Source organism: Aquarana catesbeiana, linkage group LG05 (assembly GCF_042186555.1).
Source record: "Aquarana catesbeiana isolate 2022-GZ linkage group LG05, ASM4218655v1, whole genome shotgun sequence".
NCBI classification, from domain to species: Eukaryota; Metazoa; Chordata; class Amphibia; order Anura; family Ranidae; genus Aquarana; species Aquarana catesbeiana.
In genome coordinates this window covers 112,106,254-112,119,236 of record NC_133328.1, presented here as the reverse complement: position 1 = coordinate 112,119,236, position 12,983 = coordinate 112,106,254, and the positions used below count along the sequence as shown (strand labels likewise).

The 12,983-nt window shown below is 43.0% G+C and overlaps 1 protein-coding gene across 9 annotated transcripts in view; it reads left to right on the top strand.

The window, feature by feature from the left end:
- Positions 1 to 12,983, top strand: part of HDAC9 (histone deacetylase 9) — an 872,451-nt gene that overhangs the window by 544,826 nt on the left and 314,642 nt on the right. For 8 of the 9 annotated variants that reach the window (XM_073630072.1, XM_073630070.1, XM_073630071.1 and 5 more), the window contains one exon: positions 5,858 to 6,096. In XM_073630072.1, the coding sequence (XP_073486173.1) occupies positions 5,858 to 6,096 (239 nt within the window). Of the gene's footprint in view, positions 1 to 5,832; positions 6,097 to 12,983 lie in introns of those variants that run through there. The other variant, XM_073630075.1, reaches the window with a different exon arrangement.

The window sequence follows — 12,983 nt, the reverse complement described above, 5'->3', positions numbered from 1 at the left end:
TAGGTGATAAATATTTTTATATAAGTGGGTGGTGGAATTACTGTGGGAGGAAAGTGTGCTACTTATTCTTTAGCGGTATATACAGGATACTGTAGTGCACGCTAAATCAATAAATAATTCATTTTGAGCAATGACAGAAGATTATTTAGGATTTCCAAATGTAATCTAGTTGAAAGAGATGTAGAAGGTCGCCAAGTGTTTTAAAATGACTACTTGAAGTGTACTTTAACCCAAAATCTATTTTCAGTATGTTTGGTATCGCGTCTCACTCTATAATTCTTTTAATTTTATAATTTTTGAAAATTTGTTGCCTGCTAACTAGAGATCCAATCAGTAACAGCACCTTCTGTAGAGGCAGCGTTGTCAGCTTTCCTTGTGCAGTCCTTCAATTGGCCGTTGGGCTGCCTGTCAGGTCCACTAGATAGGTAACCCAATGAACAACTGACCAACTGACCAACTCACCATCTGCATAATGTAAGCTGGCGATGGTGCTGCTAATTGCGAAGCAATGGATTAGCACTGTCAACCTGCCACAGAAAGTGCTGTTTCTGGAAGCATCTCTAGGTATACACTGTGCAACAGATTTCCCCCAAAAAAATTAGCTAAAAATGCTTGTGAAGGCTCAGTTTTTAAGAATAATAAACATGTTACAGTATACTTACCCACTCTGTGCAATGGTATTGCATAGAGTGGCTCCAAAACTCCTCTTCTGAGGTCCCCTACTGGCGCTCTAGACTCCTCTTTTTCTCAGTGCACCATTATAGGAAGCCGCTTCTTATGGAGGTGCACCTGCAAGCTCACTCCTGAGCTGGGCTGTGTGTGTCTATAGACACAAACATCACAGATTGGAGAGAGAGACCAGTGCCGCTGCAGGTGGGCACAGTGCTGGATCGAGAGAGGACTCAGGTAAGTATGGGAGGTGGGGGACGAGAGTGTGATACTTCCACTGGAACATTTTTTACCTTAATGCAGGGAAGGCATTAAGGTTAATAATGATGTTCTGCCTTTAGAACTACTTTAAGAAACATTTATACAATGAGACATGTTCCTAAACCTACTGGAAAATAGGTATTGCATACATTTTCAAGCAAACCTATTTTGGAGATAAAAATCCTCCCTTGTCCCTTGGGTGTTGAAGCAGGCACATCCAGATGCATGCACATCAATTCAGCCTCAAGAGAGCACTCAGTCATGCTAATCTTGACTTTTATTTCAGTTTAGAAAGTCGGTGCTTTACCCACCCTTCTCCTACTTTCTGTACTTTTCTATTTACCCAACATTTTGGAGGGTGACCTTGCTGACCAACAGTGAGTGAGGTGAGAGAGCTGGCAGGGCCAAGAGATAACTTTGTAGATACAGTTGAGATTTGTATAATAAAGCATTATTGGCTTTGGGGCCCCTGGGGAACCAATGTGCAGTCATTTTGAATTGGTGAATTTTAAAGCATATCTGAATGAATACATTTCTGACATCCTAAGGAGAGTTAAAGATGAGGCACTGGGTAGGGATCCCTAATATATGGTGAGAGAAGTCCATATAAAACCAAATGTATTGGTTTTATAAATTGTATTTAGCAGCTTTCCACATAACAGGGGCCCCTCTCAAAAGGTCACCCAATTTGGGAAGTACATATGCATTTCAACTAAAGAGGGAGCCAAACAAAATTTCCTAGAGTTCCTAGATTCTTAACCACTCCAGCCTCGGAAGGATTTACCCCCTTCCTGACCAGAGCCCTTTTTGCGATTCGGCACTGCGTCGATTTAACTGAAAAGTGCGCGGTCGTGCAGCGTTGTACCCAAACAAAGTTGATGTCCTTTATTCCCATAAATAGAGCTTTCTTTTGGTGGTATTTGATTGCCTCTGCGTTTTTAATTTTTTGCACTATAAACAAAAAAAGAGCGTCAATTATGAAAAAAAAGCAATATTTTTTACTTTTTGCTATAATAAATATCCCCCAAGAATATATAAAAAAAAGTTTTCCTCCGTTTAGGCTGATATGTATTCTTCTACAAAAAAAAAATCGCAATAAGCGTATATTGATTGGTTTTGCGCAAAATTTATAGCGTCTACAAAATAGGAATTATGACATTTTTTTTTTTTTTTAGTAATGGCGGCGATCTGCGACTTTTATTGGGAATTCAACATTATGGGGGACAGATCAGACACTTTTGACACTATTTTGGGAGCATTGTCATTTATACAGCGATCAGTGCTATAAAAATGCATTGACTACTGTGTAAATGACACTGGCAGTGAAGGGGTTAACCACTAGGGGGTGATGAAGGGGTTAAGTGTGTCCTAGGGAGTGATTCTAACTATGGGAGGGAGGGGCTACAACACACATGACAGCAATCACTGCTCTCGATGACAGAGAGCAATGATCTCTGCCATGACACTAGGCAGAACAGGGAAATGCTTTGTTTACAAAAGCATCTCCTATTCGACCTCTCCGTGACACGATCGCCCGCAGCGCCGCTTCTTTAAGGTGATGTACCTGTATGCCCTTTTGCCCACCAGTGCCATTCTGTCAACGTATATCGGCATGCGCTAGTCAGGAAGCGTTTAAAGTGGTTCTAAAGCCTAAACATTTTTTAACCTAATGTATTTTTAAATTAAGGCAAAAAAATGTTTAGGTAGCAGTATGCCCCTTAAACTTGCTTTATACTTACCTTAGTCCTCACTCGATCCAGCGCTGTGCTCATCTGTATCAGCTCTCCTCGTTCTCACAGACTTTGCTGAGGCAGAGGGAGCCAGTGGCTGCCAGTGTTGTTAGTCAAGTCCTGTGATGAAGGAGCCGGACTATATACCACCACGAGAAGAGGAGGATCAGGGTCACGCTGTGCAATTCCATTGCACAGAACAGGTAAGTATATCATGATTGTTATTTTAAAAAAAATGTTGTCTAAACAATCACAACAACATATCAGCAACTTGCGTCATCATATAAACTAAAATTACGTGTTCAATTTTAGTTTATCATTATACTTTTTTTTATTACCGAAGGATTCAATCCTAATTAATTTTTCTGGATAATCTTTCCCCAACACAGCCAAGAGAAGTTACTCCTTCAGTGCCAAACCTGTGCTGCGTCTAAAACCACAAACATGCATATCCGTCTGATGTGTGCGTTCATGTCTGTATAATAATCAGTTATTAGAAACGCTACTTGGTGGTCCCTTTGCAAGAGAGGCCACCATCTAATGTCTGGTTTTATACTAGTAATATTGTGGCTGTATAGTAATAATAAGCTCATGAATGAAACACATGTGATTACCATTCTAAAGATCTTCACAGTTACCTGAAAATTTCTGTGACCGGTAAGGATCAGTACAAATTCTGGATGGACCATATGTACACTGCTATACATGCTTTCTAACAAACTATGCAATGAAAGACAGGGATCTTTAGTTCACACATATTGCAATACATGTTTAAGCCGACCAACTGCGTCAAAGTAATCCCTCTTATGGCAAGTCTTACACTGCTTTGCCACTGCAAATGCTACGGTGGACACCATGCCAACCTGGAGCTTAGAGACACAAGGTGGGGAGAGCGACTAGGTTCAGGTCCAGTCACTAACTTGCATTACAACAGAGAAAAGATATACCTGTGCTCAAATCCCAATAGCTTGTACATGTATTTAAACTATCAGGTGCTAAAGTTAAGGATCAGTTCCCCCAGTCTGGGGAAAAGAAAACTGCTTCAGAAGTGGCCGTGAATTTGTATTATATGAAGCGAGATCACAGAACTGTTCACCAGTTTGAAACATTGTAGAAATTGCTGAAATCGGTGGTAGAGCATCAGTGGTTTTGATGCCTTCTATGCTACTTTACATTGCTTTTTGCCTGGGAATGGAAGATAACCATTCCAAATCATTGCTTTCATGGTGAATTTAGTATTTTACTATTATCCTTATCTAGACTCTTGACTTAAAAATATATTACTGTTTATTAGTGAATATTGCATGTCCAAGCTTACTTTGTAGAGGATTGAAAGGTGTTAGATCGCTTGAAGAAAATGAGATATTGGCCCATTGGTTTGCAGACATTGGCAGTTTTAAAGTGTCATCATTGGCACTGCTCAAACTATTTATTTTACTGGTATCTGAAAACCTGAACACACAGTACAATCACTAATTTACTTATCAATGTAATGAGTATTCATATTGCAATACAATAACCATTTCTCTAACTTTGGAACATATTTCAAGCCCTCACTGTAACATTATATGTGTTTATTTATTTATTTATTCTTAAAAAACATATTAGATCACTGGATTGGATCTCACATGTAGAATTATTGGACCACCTATAGTGAAACCTAACTTGTTTAGAAGTAATCCTCCCCAGGTTAGCAGTATAGCAATATTATTTGCAATTCACATTGTTTTTTTGTGAATACTGACACAAGCCAGGCTACATTTTAGGAGTGCTGAGAAGGAGCATCTTGCTTCTACGTGTGTTCATGAGAGATAGTATATGAGTTATGGGTGCACTGACTCTCTATTAACATTTGATTATGATATGGATTTTGTCTGGTCTGGTCAGACCCTCCATGACTATGGGCAAGACCTCCTCAGGCATCCCTGAATGACTGATGTCAATGAATATAATGAATTGCTATGTTCTATACTTTGGCCAATCCTTTGACTGGCACCAGATATATCTCCCTGTGAGCATATTTTTTTATGAACAGGTTAACAACTTTCATGTGCACACTTTCCCAGATAGCAAGGATAACTTGCCACAAATTTGTGGCAGTGTTGAATCCTAAGTCTGTTAACTCGCTGCACATTTTCACTGGCAAGAGCAAAGTTGCAGTGGTAAGTCTACAGTAAGAGCTCTGCAAGTCTTACAGCATGACAATTCAGCCACAGTGACCCCTGTGGTGGGATGACTATTGCCCAACATAACTGAACCAGAACTTGCAGCAGATTTGTAGAATGTTTGCAAAGAAAGTTGATCTGGAGTCATGCAATGCGGAATTGCTACAATTGTGCAAGAAACTTGTGAAGACTAGCAAGTCTAGCAATATCTTAGGAAGTCATTTTCAATCTTCCAGCACAATTGCTTGCTATCTGGGTTATAGCCTCCAGATGTCTTTTAGTAGATGTTGCTTACACTACACCTGTTAAAGTATGTCTCTATCCCAGATAGCAAGCAAATGTGCTGCAAGTTTGAAAATGACTTGCTAAGCTATTGCTAGGCTTGCCAGGCTTCAGAAGTCTGTTGCCCAATGGCAGCAAGTCCATATGGAGTGAATCCAGATCTACTTTTTTTTGCAAACATTTGGCAAGTCTGCTGCAAATTCTGGTTCAGTTATGTTGTGCAATAATCATCCCACCACAGGGGTCATTGTGGCTGAATTTTCATGCTGTAGACTTGCAGAGCTCTTGCTGTAGACTCATCACTGCAACTTTGCTCTTGCTAGAGACTTGCCATGCAAATTTACTACAAATTGGAAAAATGTAAACTAGAACTTGTGCTTCAAGTGCTCTGCAAGTGTACAAATTGCCAGTGAAAATTCAACACTGCCATAAATTTGTGGCAAGTTATCCTTGCATAGTGTGGGAAACAATGGATTATTTCAAAGATTTTCAAACTGGAGTTTGGTTTACCCAAAATACTGCCTTATTGAGCCAGGGCAATATCTCACTCTTGTCTCTGGAAATTGGTCATATCTTTACTTATAGCTATATAAATGCATTGCATGGAACTTAAAATAATAGACATGATTTAAAAAAACAAAACCTCTTTCATCTTTATGCAAAATGTTTTATGATGAAAGGAATTGTTGTTCCTGTTATAGGTTCTTTATGTTCTCTTTGTGCTTATGTGCTGTTTGATTTCTCTTACAGATGTGAAGACTGAAGTCCCAGTAGGTTTGGACCCCATAACACCACTGGACCTACGGACAGATCTAAGGACAGTCATGCCTATGTTAGATCCTAGCTTACGAGAGAAGCAGCTACAGCAAGAGCTTTTACTGATTCAACAGCAGCAGCAGATTCAGAAACAGCTGCTCATTGCTGAGTTTCAGAAGCAGCATGAAAACCTCACAAGACAACACCAAGCCCAGCTGCAGGAGCACCTCAAGGTACCAGTTTACTAAAGACTAGTTGCAGTATACTCTAGTGGTCTTGTTTTTGTCTTTGTGTTTCTCATTGGCAAAAGGAACATAACTTCTAGTAAACCAATCATGAGAGAAGCAGTGTTAATTTTGGCAGCAAATTTTGATTTAGTTTTAGTCTTAGGACTAAAATTGCATTTTAGTCCAATTTTAGTCTTCTGCAAGTGTTTTTGTTTTAGTCATAGTCTTTGACTAAAATGCCATTTTAGTTTTAGTCCCATTTTGGTCAGCGTATTTTAGTCGCAGTCCCTCACCCTCTTCATAATACACAGCCCCCACCCTCTGCACAATACACAGCCCCCACCCTCTGCACAATACACAGCCCCCACCCTCTGCACAATACACAGCCCCCACCCTCTGCACAATACACATCCCTCACCCTCTGCACAATACACAGCCCCCACCCTCTGCACAATACACATCCCTCACCCTCTGCACAATACACAGCCCCCACCCTCTGCACAATACACATCCCCCACCCTCTGCACAATACACAGCCTCCACCCTCTGCACAGTACACAGCCCCCACCCTCTGCACAATACACAGCCCCCACCCTCTGCACAATACACGTCCCCCACCCTCTGCACAATACACAGCCCCCACCCTTTGCACAATACACAGCCCCCACCCTTTGCACAATACACAGCCCCCACCCTCTGCACAGTACACAGCCCCCACCCTCTGCACAATACACAGCCCCCACCCTCTGCACAATACACAGCCCCCACCCTCTGCACAATACACATCCCCCACCCTCTGCACAATACACATCCCTCACCCTCTGCACAATACACAGCCCCCACCCTTTGCACAATACACAGCCCCCACCCTCTGCACAATACACAGCCCCCACCCTTTGCACAATACACAGCCCCCACCCTCTGCACAATACACAGCCCCCACCCTCTGCACAATAAACACTAAAATTAAGAATAAATCACTGCCAGCCCTTTCTCATACACAGCTCCTCCTGTGTCAGTCTCATTGTAAATCAAAGTCTCTAAATAGCTCAATAGTTCCGTTCTTTCACTGACCCAGTCACATGACTGCTCTCCTCTGACGTTTCATAGATGGTCATGTGACAGCTCTCCTCCAATCTAAAGCAACACTCGGAGGAGGAGGATAAGGAGGAGGAGAGCAGCTGACAAGAACGGAGCAATTTTGGTATTTAGAAGCTTTGTTTTACAATGAGAGTGGCACAGGAGGAGCGGTGTAGGAGAATGGGCTGGCAGTGATTTTTTCCTAACGTTAGACTATGCTGGCAGTGCTGTCCCAGGGCCAGGAGAGGCGAAGCAGCCGGCCTGACACCCCCCCAATGTGTGGCACCCGGGGCGGACGCCCAATCCCCGCCCCCCTGTTGGTAAAAGCAAATATTGGCGTATAACACACACACACTGTGTTATTCGCCGATAAATATGGTATTTCATGACAGTAAATGTCCCTCCTTGTCATTTTTGCCCCATTTTCATTAAGGAACAAAAACTGATTTGATTTTCGTTATAGTTTTTGTCAGTGGACGAAAATGTGCTCTACAGTGTTAATTTTGGCAGCAAATTTCAATTTTGTTTTAGTCTTATGCCCTGTACACACGGTCGGACATTGTTCGGACATTCCGACAACAAAATCCATGGATTTTTTCAGACGGATGTTGGCTCATACTTGTCTTGCATACACACGGTCACACAAAGTTCTGATCGTTCTGTATGCTGTGACATAAAACATGTATGTCGGGACTATAAACGGGGCAGTAGCCAATAGCTTTCGTCTCTTAATTTATTCTGAGCATGCGTGGCACTTTGTGCGTCGGATTTGTGTAAACACGATAGGAATTTCCGATTGTCGGAATTTTGTTGTCGGAAAATTTTATAGCAAGCTCTCAAACTTTGTGTGTCAGAAATTTCTATGGAAAATGTGTGATGAAGCCTACACTTGGTCGGAATTTCCAACAACAAGGTCCTATCATAGTCTTCTGCAATTGTTTTAGCTTTAGTCGTATTAAGTCGACTAAATCTCCAGGACATTTTAGTCGACTAAAACGAATTTTAGTCATCTAAAATGTAATGGGTATAGTTAAATTGTAATGCATTATTTAAGCTATTCTCTACAATTTCCAAACTCATTATATACTGCTGGAGTGAAAAATCGAATATGTTATTATTTATGGTATTGAGGTATGAACATGCACCACAGACCAGTGTTAATTTTGACTAGGGATGAGCCGAACACCCCCCTGTTCGGTTCGCACCAGAACATGCGAACAGGAAAAAAGTTCGTTCGAACACGCGAACACCGTTAAAGTCTATGGGACACGAACATGAATAAACAAAAGTGCTAATTTTAAAGGCTTATATGCAAGTTATTGTCATAAAAAGTGTTTGGGGACCTGGGTCCTGCCCCAGGGGACATGGATCAATGCAAAAAAAAGTTTTAAAAACGGCCGTTTTTTCAGGAGCAGTGATTTTAATAATGCTTAAAGTCAAACAATAAAAGTGTAATATCCCTTTAAATTTCGTACCTGGGGGGTGTCTATAGTATGCCTGTAAAGGGGCGCATGTTTCCTGTGTTTAGAACAGTCTGACAGCAAAATGACATTTTGAAGGAAAAAACTAATTTAAAACTACCCGCGGCTATTGCATTGCCGACAATACACATAGAAGTTCATTGATAAAAACGGCATGGGAATTCCCCAAAGGGGAACCCCGAACCAAAATTAAAAAAAAAAAATGATGTGGGAGTCCTCCTAAATTCCATACCAGGCCCTTCAGGTCTGGTATGGATATTAAGGGGAACCCCGGCCAAAATTAAAAAAAAAAAATGATGTGGGGTTCCCCCTAAATTCCATACCAGACCCTTCAGGTCTGGTATGGATTTTAAGGGGAACCCCGCGCCAAAAAAAAAAAAAAAAAACGGCGTGGGGTCCCCCCAAAAATCCATACCAGACCCTTATCCGAGCACGCAACCTGGCAGGCCGCAGGAAAAGAGGGGGGGACGAGAGTGCGGCCCCCCCTCCCTCCTGAACCGTACCAGGCCACATGCCCTCAACATTGGGAGGGTGCTTTGGGGTAGCCCCCCAAAACACCTTGTCCCCATGTTGATGAGGACAAGGGCCTCATCCCCACAACCCTGGCCGGTGGTTGTGGGGGTCTGCGGGCGGGGGGCTTATCGGAATCTGGAAGCCCCCTTTAACAAGGTGACCCCCAGATCCCGGCCCCCCCCCTGTGTGAAATGGTAAGGGGGTACATAAGTACCCCTACCATTTCACGAAAAAAGTGTCAAAAATGTTAAAAATGACAAGAGACAGTTTTTGACAATTCCTTTATTTAAATGCTTCTTCTTTCTTCTATCTTCCTTCATCTTCTGGTTCTTCTGGTTCTTCTGGCTCTTCTGGTTCTTCCTCCGGCGTTCTCGTCCAGCATCTCCTCCGCGGCGTCTTCTATCTTCTTCTCCTCGGGCCGCTCCGCACCCATGGCATGGGGGGGAGGCTCCCGCTCTTCTCTTCTTCTTTTCTTCTCTTCTTCTCTTCTTCATTTTCTTCTCCGGGCCGCTCCGCAATCCATGCTGGCATGGAGGGAGGCTCCCGCTGTGTGACGGCGCTCCTCGTCTGACAGTTCTTAAATAACGGGGGGGCGGGGCCACCCGGTGACCCCGCCCCACTCTGACGCACGGTGACTTGACGGGACTTCCCTGTGACGTCACGGGGAATGCCACAGGGAAGTCCCGTCATGTCCCGTGCGTCAGAGGGGGGCGGGGTCACCGGGTGGCCCCGCCCCCCGTTATGTAAGAACTGTCAGACGAGGAGCGCCGTCACACAGCGGGAGCCTCCCTCCATGCCAGCATGGATTGCGGAGCGGCCCGGAGAAGAAAATGAAGAAGAGAAGAAGAGAAGAAAAGAAGAAGAGAAGAGCGGGAGCCTCCCCCCCATGCCATGGGTGCGGAGCGGCCCGAGGAGAAGAAGATAGAAGACGCCGCGGAGGAGATGCTGGACGAGAACGCCGGAGGAAGAACCAGAAGAGCCAGAAGAACCAGAAGAACCAGAAGATGAAGGAAGATAGAAGAAAGAAGAAGCATTTAAATAAAGGAATTGTCAAAAACTGTCTCTTGTCATTTTTAACATTTTTGACACTTTTTTCGTGAAATGGTAGGGGTATAAGTACCCCCTTACCATTTCACACAGGGGGGGGCCGGGATCTGGGGGTCACCTTGTTAAAGGGGGCTTCCAGATTCCGATAAGCCCCCCGCCCGCAGACCCCCACAACCACCGGCCAGGGTTGTGGGGATGAGGCCCTTGTCCTCATCAACATGGGGACAAGGTGTTTTGGGGGGCTACCCCAAAGCACCCTCCCAATGTTGAGGGCATGTGGCCTGGTACGGTTCAGGAGGGAGGGGGGGCCGCACTCTCGTCCCCCCCTCTTTTCCTGCGGCCTGCCAGGTTGCGTGCTCGGATAAGGGTCTGGTATGGATTTTTGGGGGGACCCCACGCCGTTTTTTTTTTGGCGCGGGGTTCCCCTTAAAATCCATACCAGACCTGAAGGGTCTGGTATGGAATTTAGGGGGAACCCCACGTCATTTTTTTTTTTAAATTTTGGCCGGGGTTCCCCTTAATATCCATATCAGACCTGAAGGGCCTGGTATGGAATTTAGGGGGACTCCCACGTCATTTTTTTTTTTTAATTTTGGTTCGGGGTTCCCCTTTGGGGAATTCCCATGCCGTTTTTATCAATGAACTTCTATGTGTATTGTCGGCAATGCAATAGCCGCGGGTAGTTTTAAATGAGTTTTTTCCTTCAAAATGTCATTTTGCTGTCAGACTGTTCTAAACACAGGAAACATGCGCCCCTTTACAGGCATACTATAGACACCCCCCAGGTACGAAATTTAAAGGGATATTACACTTTTATTGATTGACTTTAAGCATTATTAAAATCACTGCTCCTGAAAAAACGGCCATTTTTAAAACTTTTTTTTGCATTGATCCATGTCCCCTGGGGCAGGACCCAGGTCCCCAAACACTTTTTATGACAATATCTTGCATATTAGCCTTTAAAATTAGCACTTTTGATTTCTCCCATAGACTTTTAAAGGGTGTTCCGCAGCATTCGAATTTGCCGCGAACACCCCAAATTGTTCGCTGTTCGGCGAACTTGCGAACAGCCAATGTTCGAGTCGAACATGAGTTCGACTCGAACTCGAAGCTCATCCCTAATTTTGACGTAAAATTTCAATGTAGTTGTAGTTGCATTCTTGTATTTTGACTAAAATGCCATTTTAGATTTAGTTGTATTTTAGTCCTCTCAATTGTTTTAGTTTTAGTCGTATTTTAGTAGACTAAAATGGTATTAAGTTAGTAGACTAAAATGTTTTAGTCGGTTTTAGCACTGGTGCTGTAATTTTAGTTTAGTTTTCGTCACTGTAAAAATGCCACTGACAAAATCTTTGACGAAAATGTTTTCATTGACGAAATTAACACTGGAGAGAAGTAGGGGGCTTTAATTGCAAACCTCTATCTGAAGATGAGTGTTGCCTGGCTGTTATGGGTTCAATACTTCCAAATCACTGACCTGAAGCAAGCACACAGATCAGGAAAGTTAGAAAAAATACATACATGGTCGAGTCCAATTTTTACAGTATTTCAAAAATCAAGGGATCGGCATTACAGCTGGGAGCTTGAAATTTCAGGAGCAGAGATCAGGATAAGGAAGCCTGTTTTCATTTCCATGAAATCTTGGTGCAAATCAAAAGATTTGAGCAAAAGTTTATTATTTTTTCAAAATTTATTGGAGACATTGTGGAAGGTGAAATAAAGTTGGTTTTGATGGTATTTAATGGTAAAGTGAGCTTTAAAAAGGATCCTGAGGGTCACAAAAGTTCCTATCAACTTTTGTGCCAAGAAAAGGATAAAAACAAAAATACAAAGAACACTAATTGAAATACACTAAACTATTCTAAATACCATGCACAAAGACAGACAGGGACAGAAAGTGAGGAAAAAACTGCACAGATGGATCGCAATCAGAAATCAAAGCCTGAGAAGAGTTCTTACTTTGGAAAAAATTGAGACTTGAGTTGGGCTTTAATGGTTCTTGAAAAATGAATCCTGCTCACATCATGATGCATTGGAGCTGAATTTAGGAATAAGCAAATATTGCCTAAATACAAGAGTAATTTGCACTGTTACTTGAATCTTGGTGTGCCTTAAAGTGGAGCTCTACTCAAAAGGGGAACCTCCGCTTGTTCACAACCTCCCCTCCTCCACTGCCACATTTGGCACTTTTTGGGGGGGAGTGGGTATCTGGTTATGACAGGTAACCGGTCCTACCTCTGGGTAAGATCACCAATTTCATTTTCTGGCCCCTCCTCCTTCCCCCCACTACCTTCCGGGACACACACAGGTCCCAGAAGACAGCAGGACCATTCAGAAATGGCAGCATGATTTGCGCATGTGCAGTAGGAAACCGTCTGTGAAGCCTGAAGTTTTCACTGCTGATTTCCCTTACTTACAATGCTGAATTACTGTAGCTGTCACTGAACAGCTTATGCTGGAACCAGACCGGGTCGGCTGCAGAATAGATAAGTACAGCAATTTTTGCTTTGCAGGGTTTGATAGATTAGGTTTAGAATGTGGCAGAGAGCAGGTTTAGCGTTAATTAGGTTTTGCCTGAACTTCCACTGTAAGTACTTCTTTCAGATCTGTGCAGTTACCCAGCATGAAACATTGGCTTTTGTGCAGGCGCTTCCTGTAATAAAGACCATTTACTACTACTCTCTCCTTGTACAGGGTGGCTGGTCTTGTATCCACATCCTACCTGTGGTCAACTGCATGTAGAAAGGGTTTCCCTTTAAAATATAGTTACTT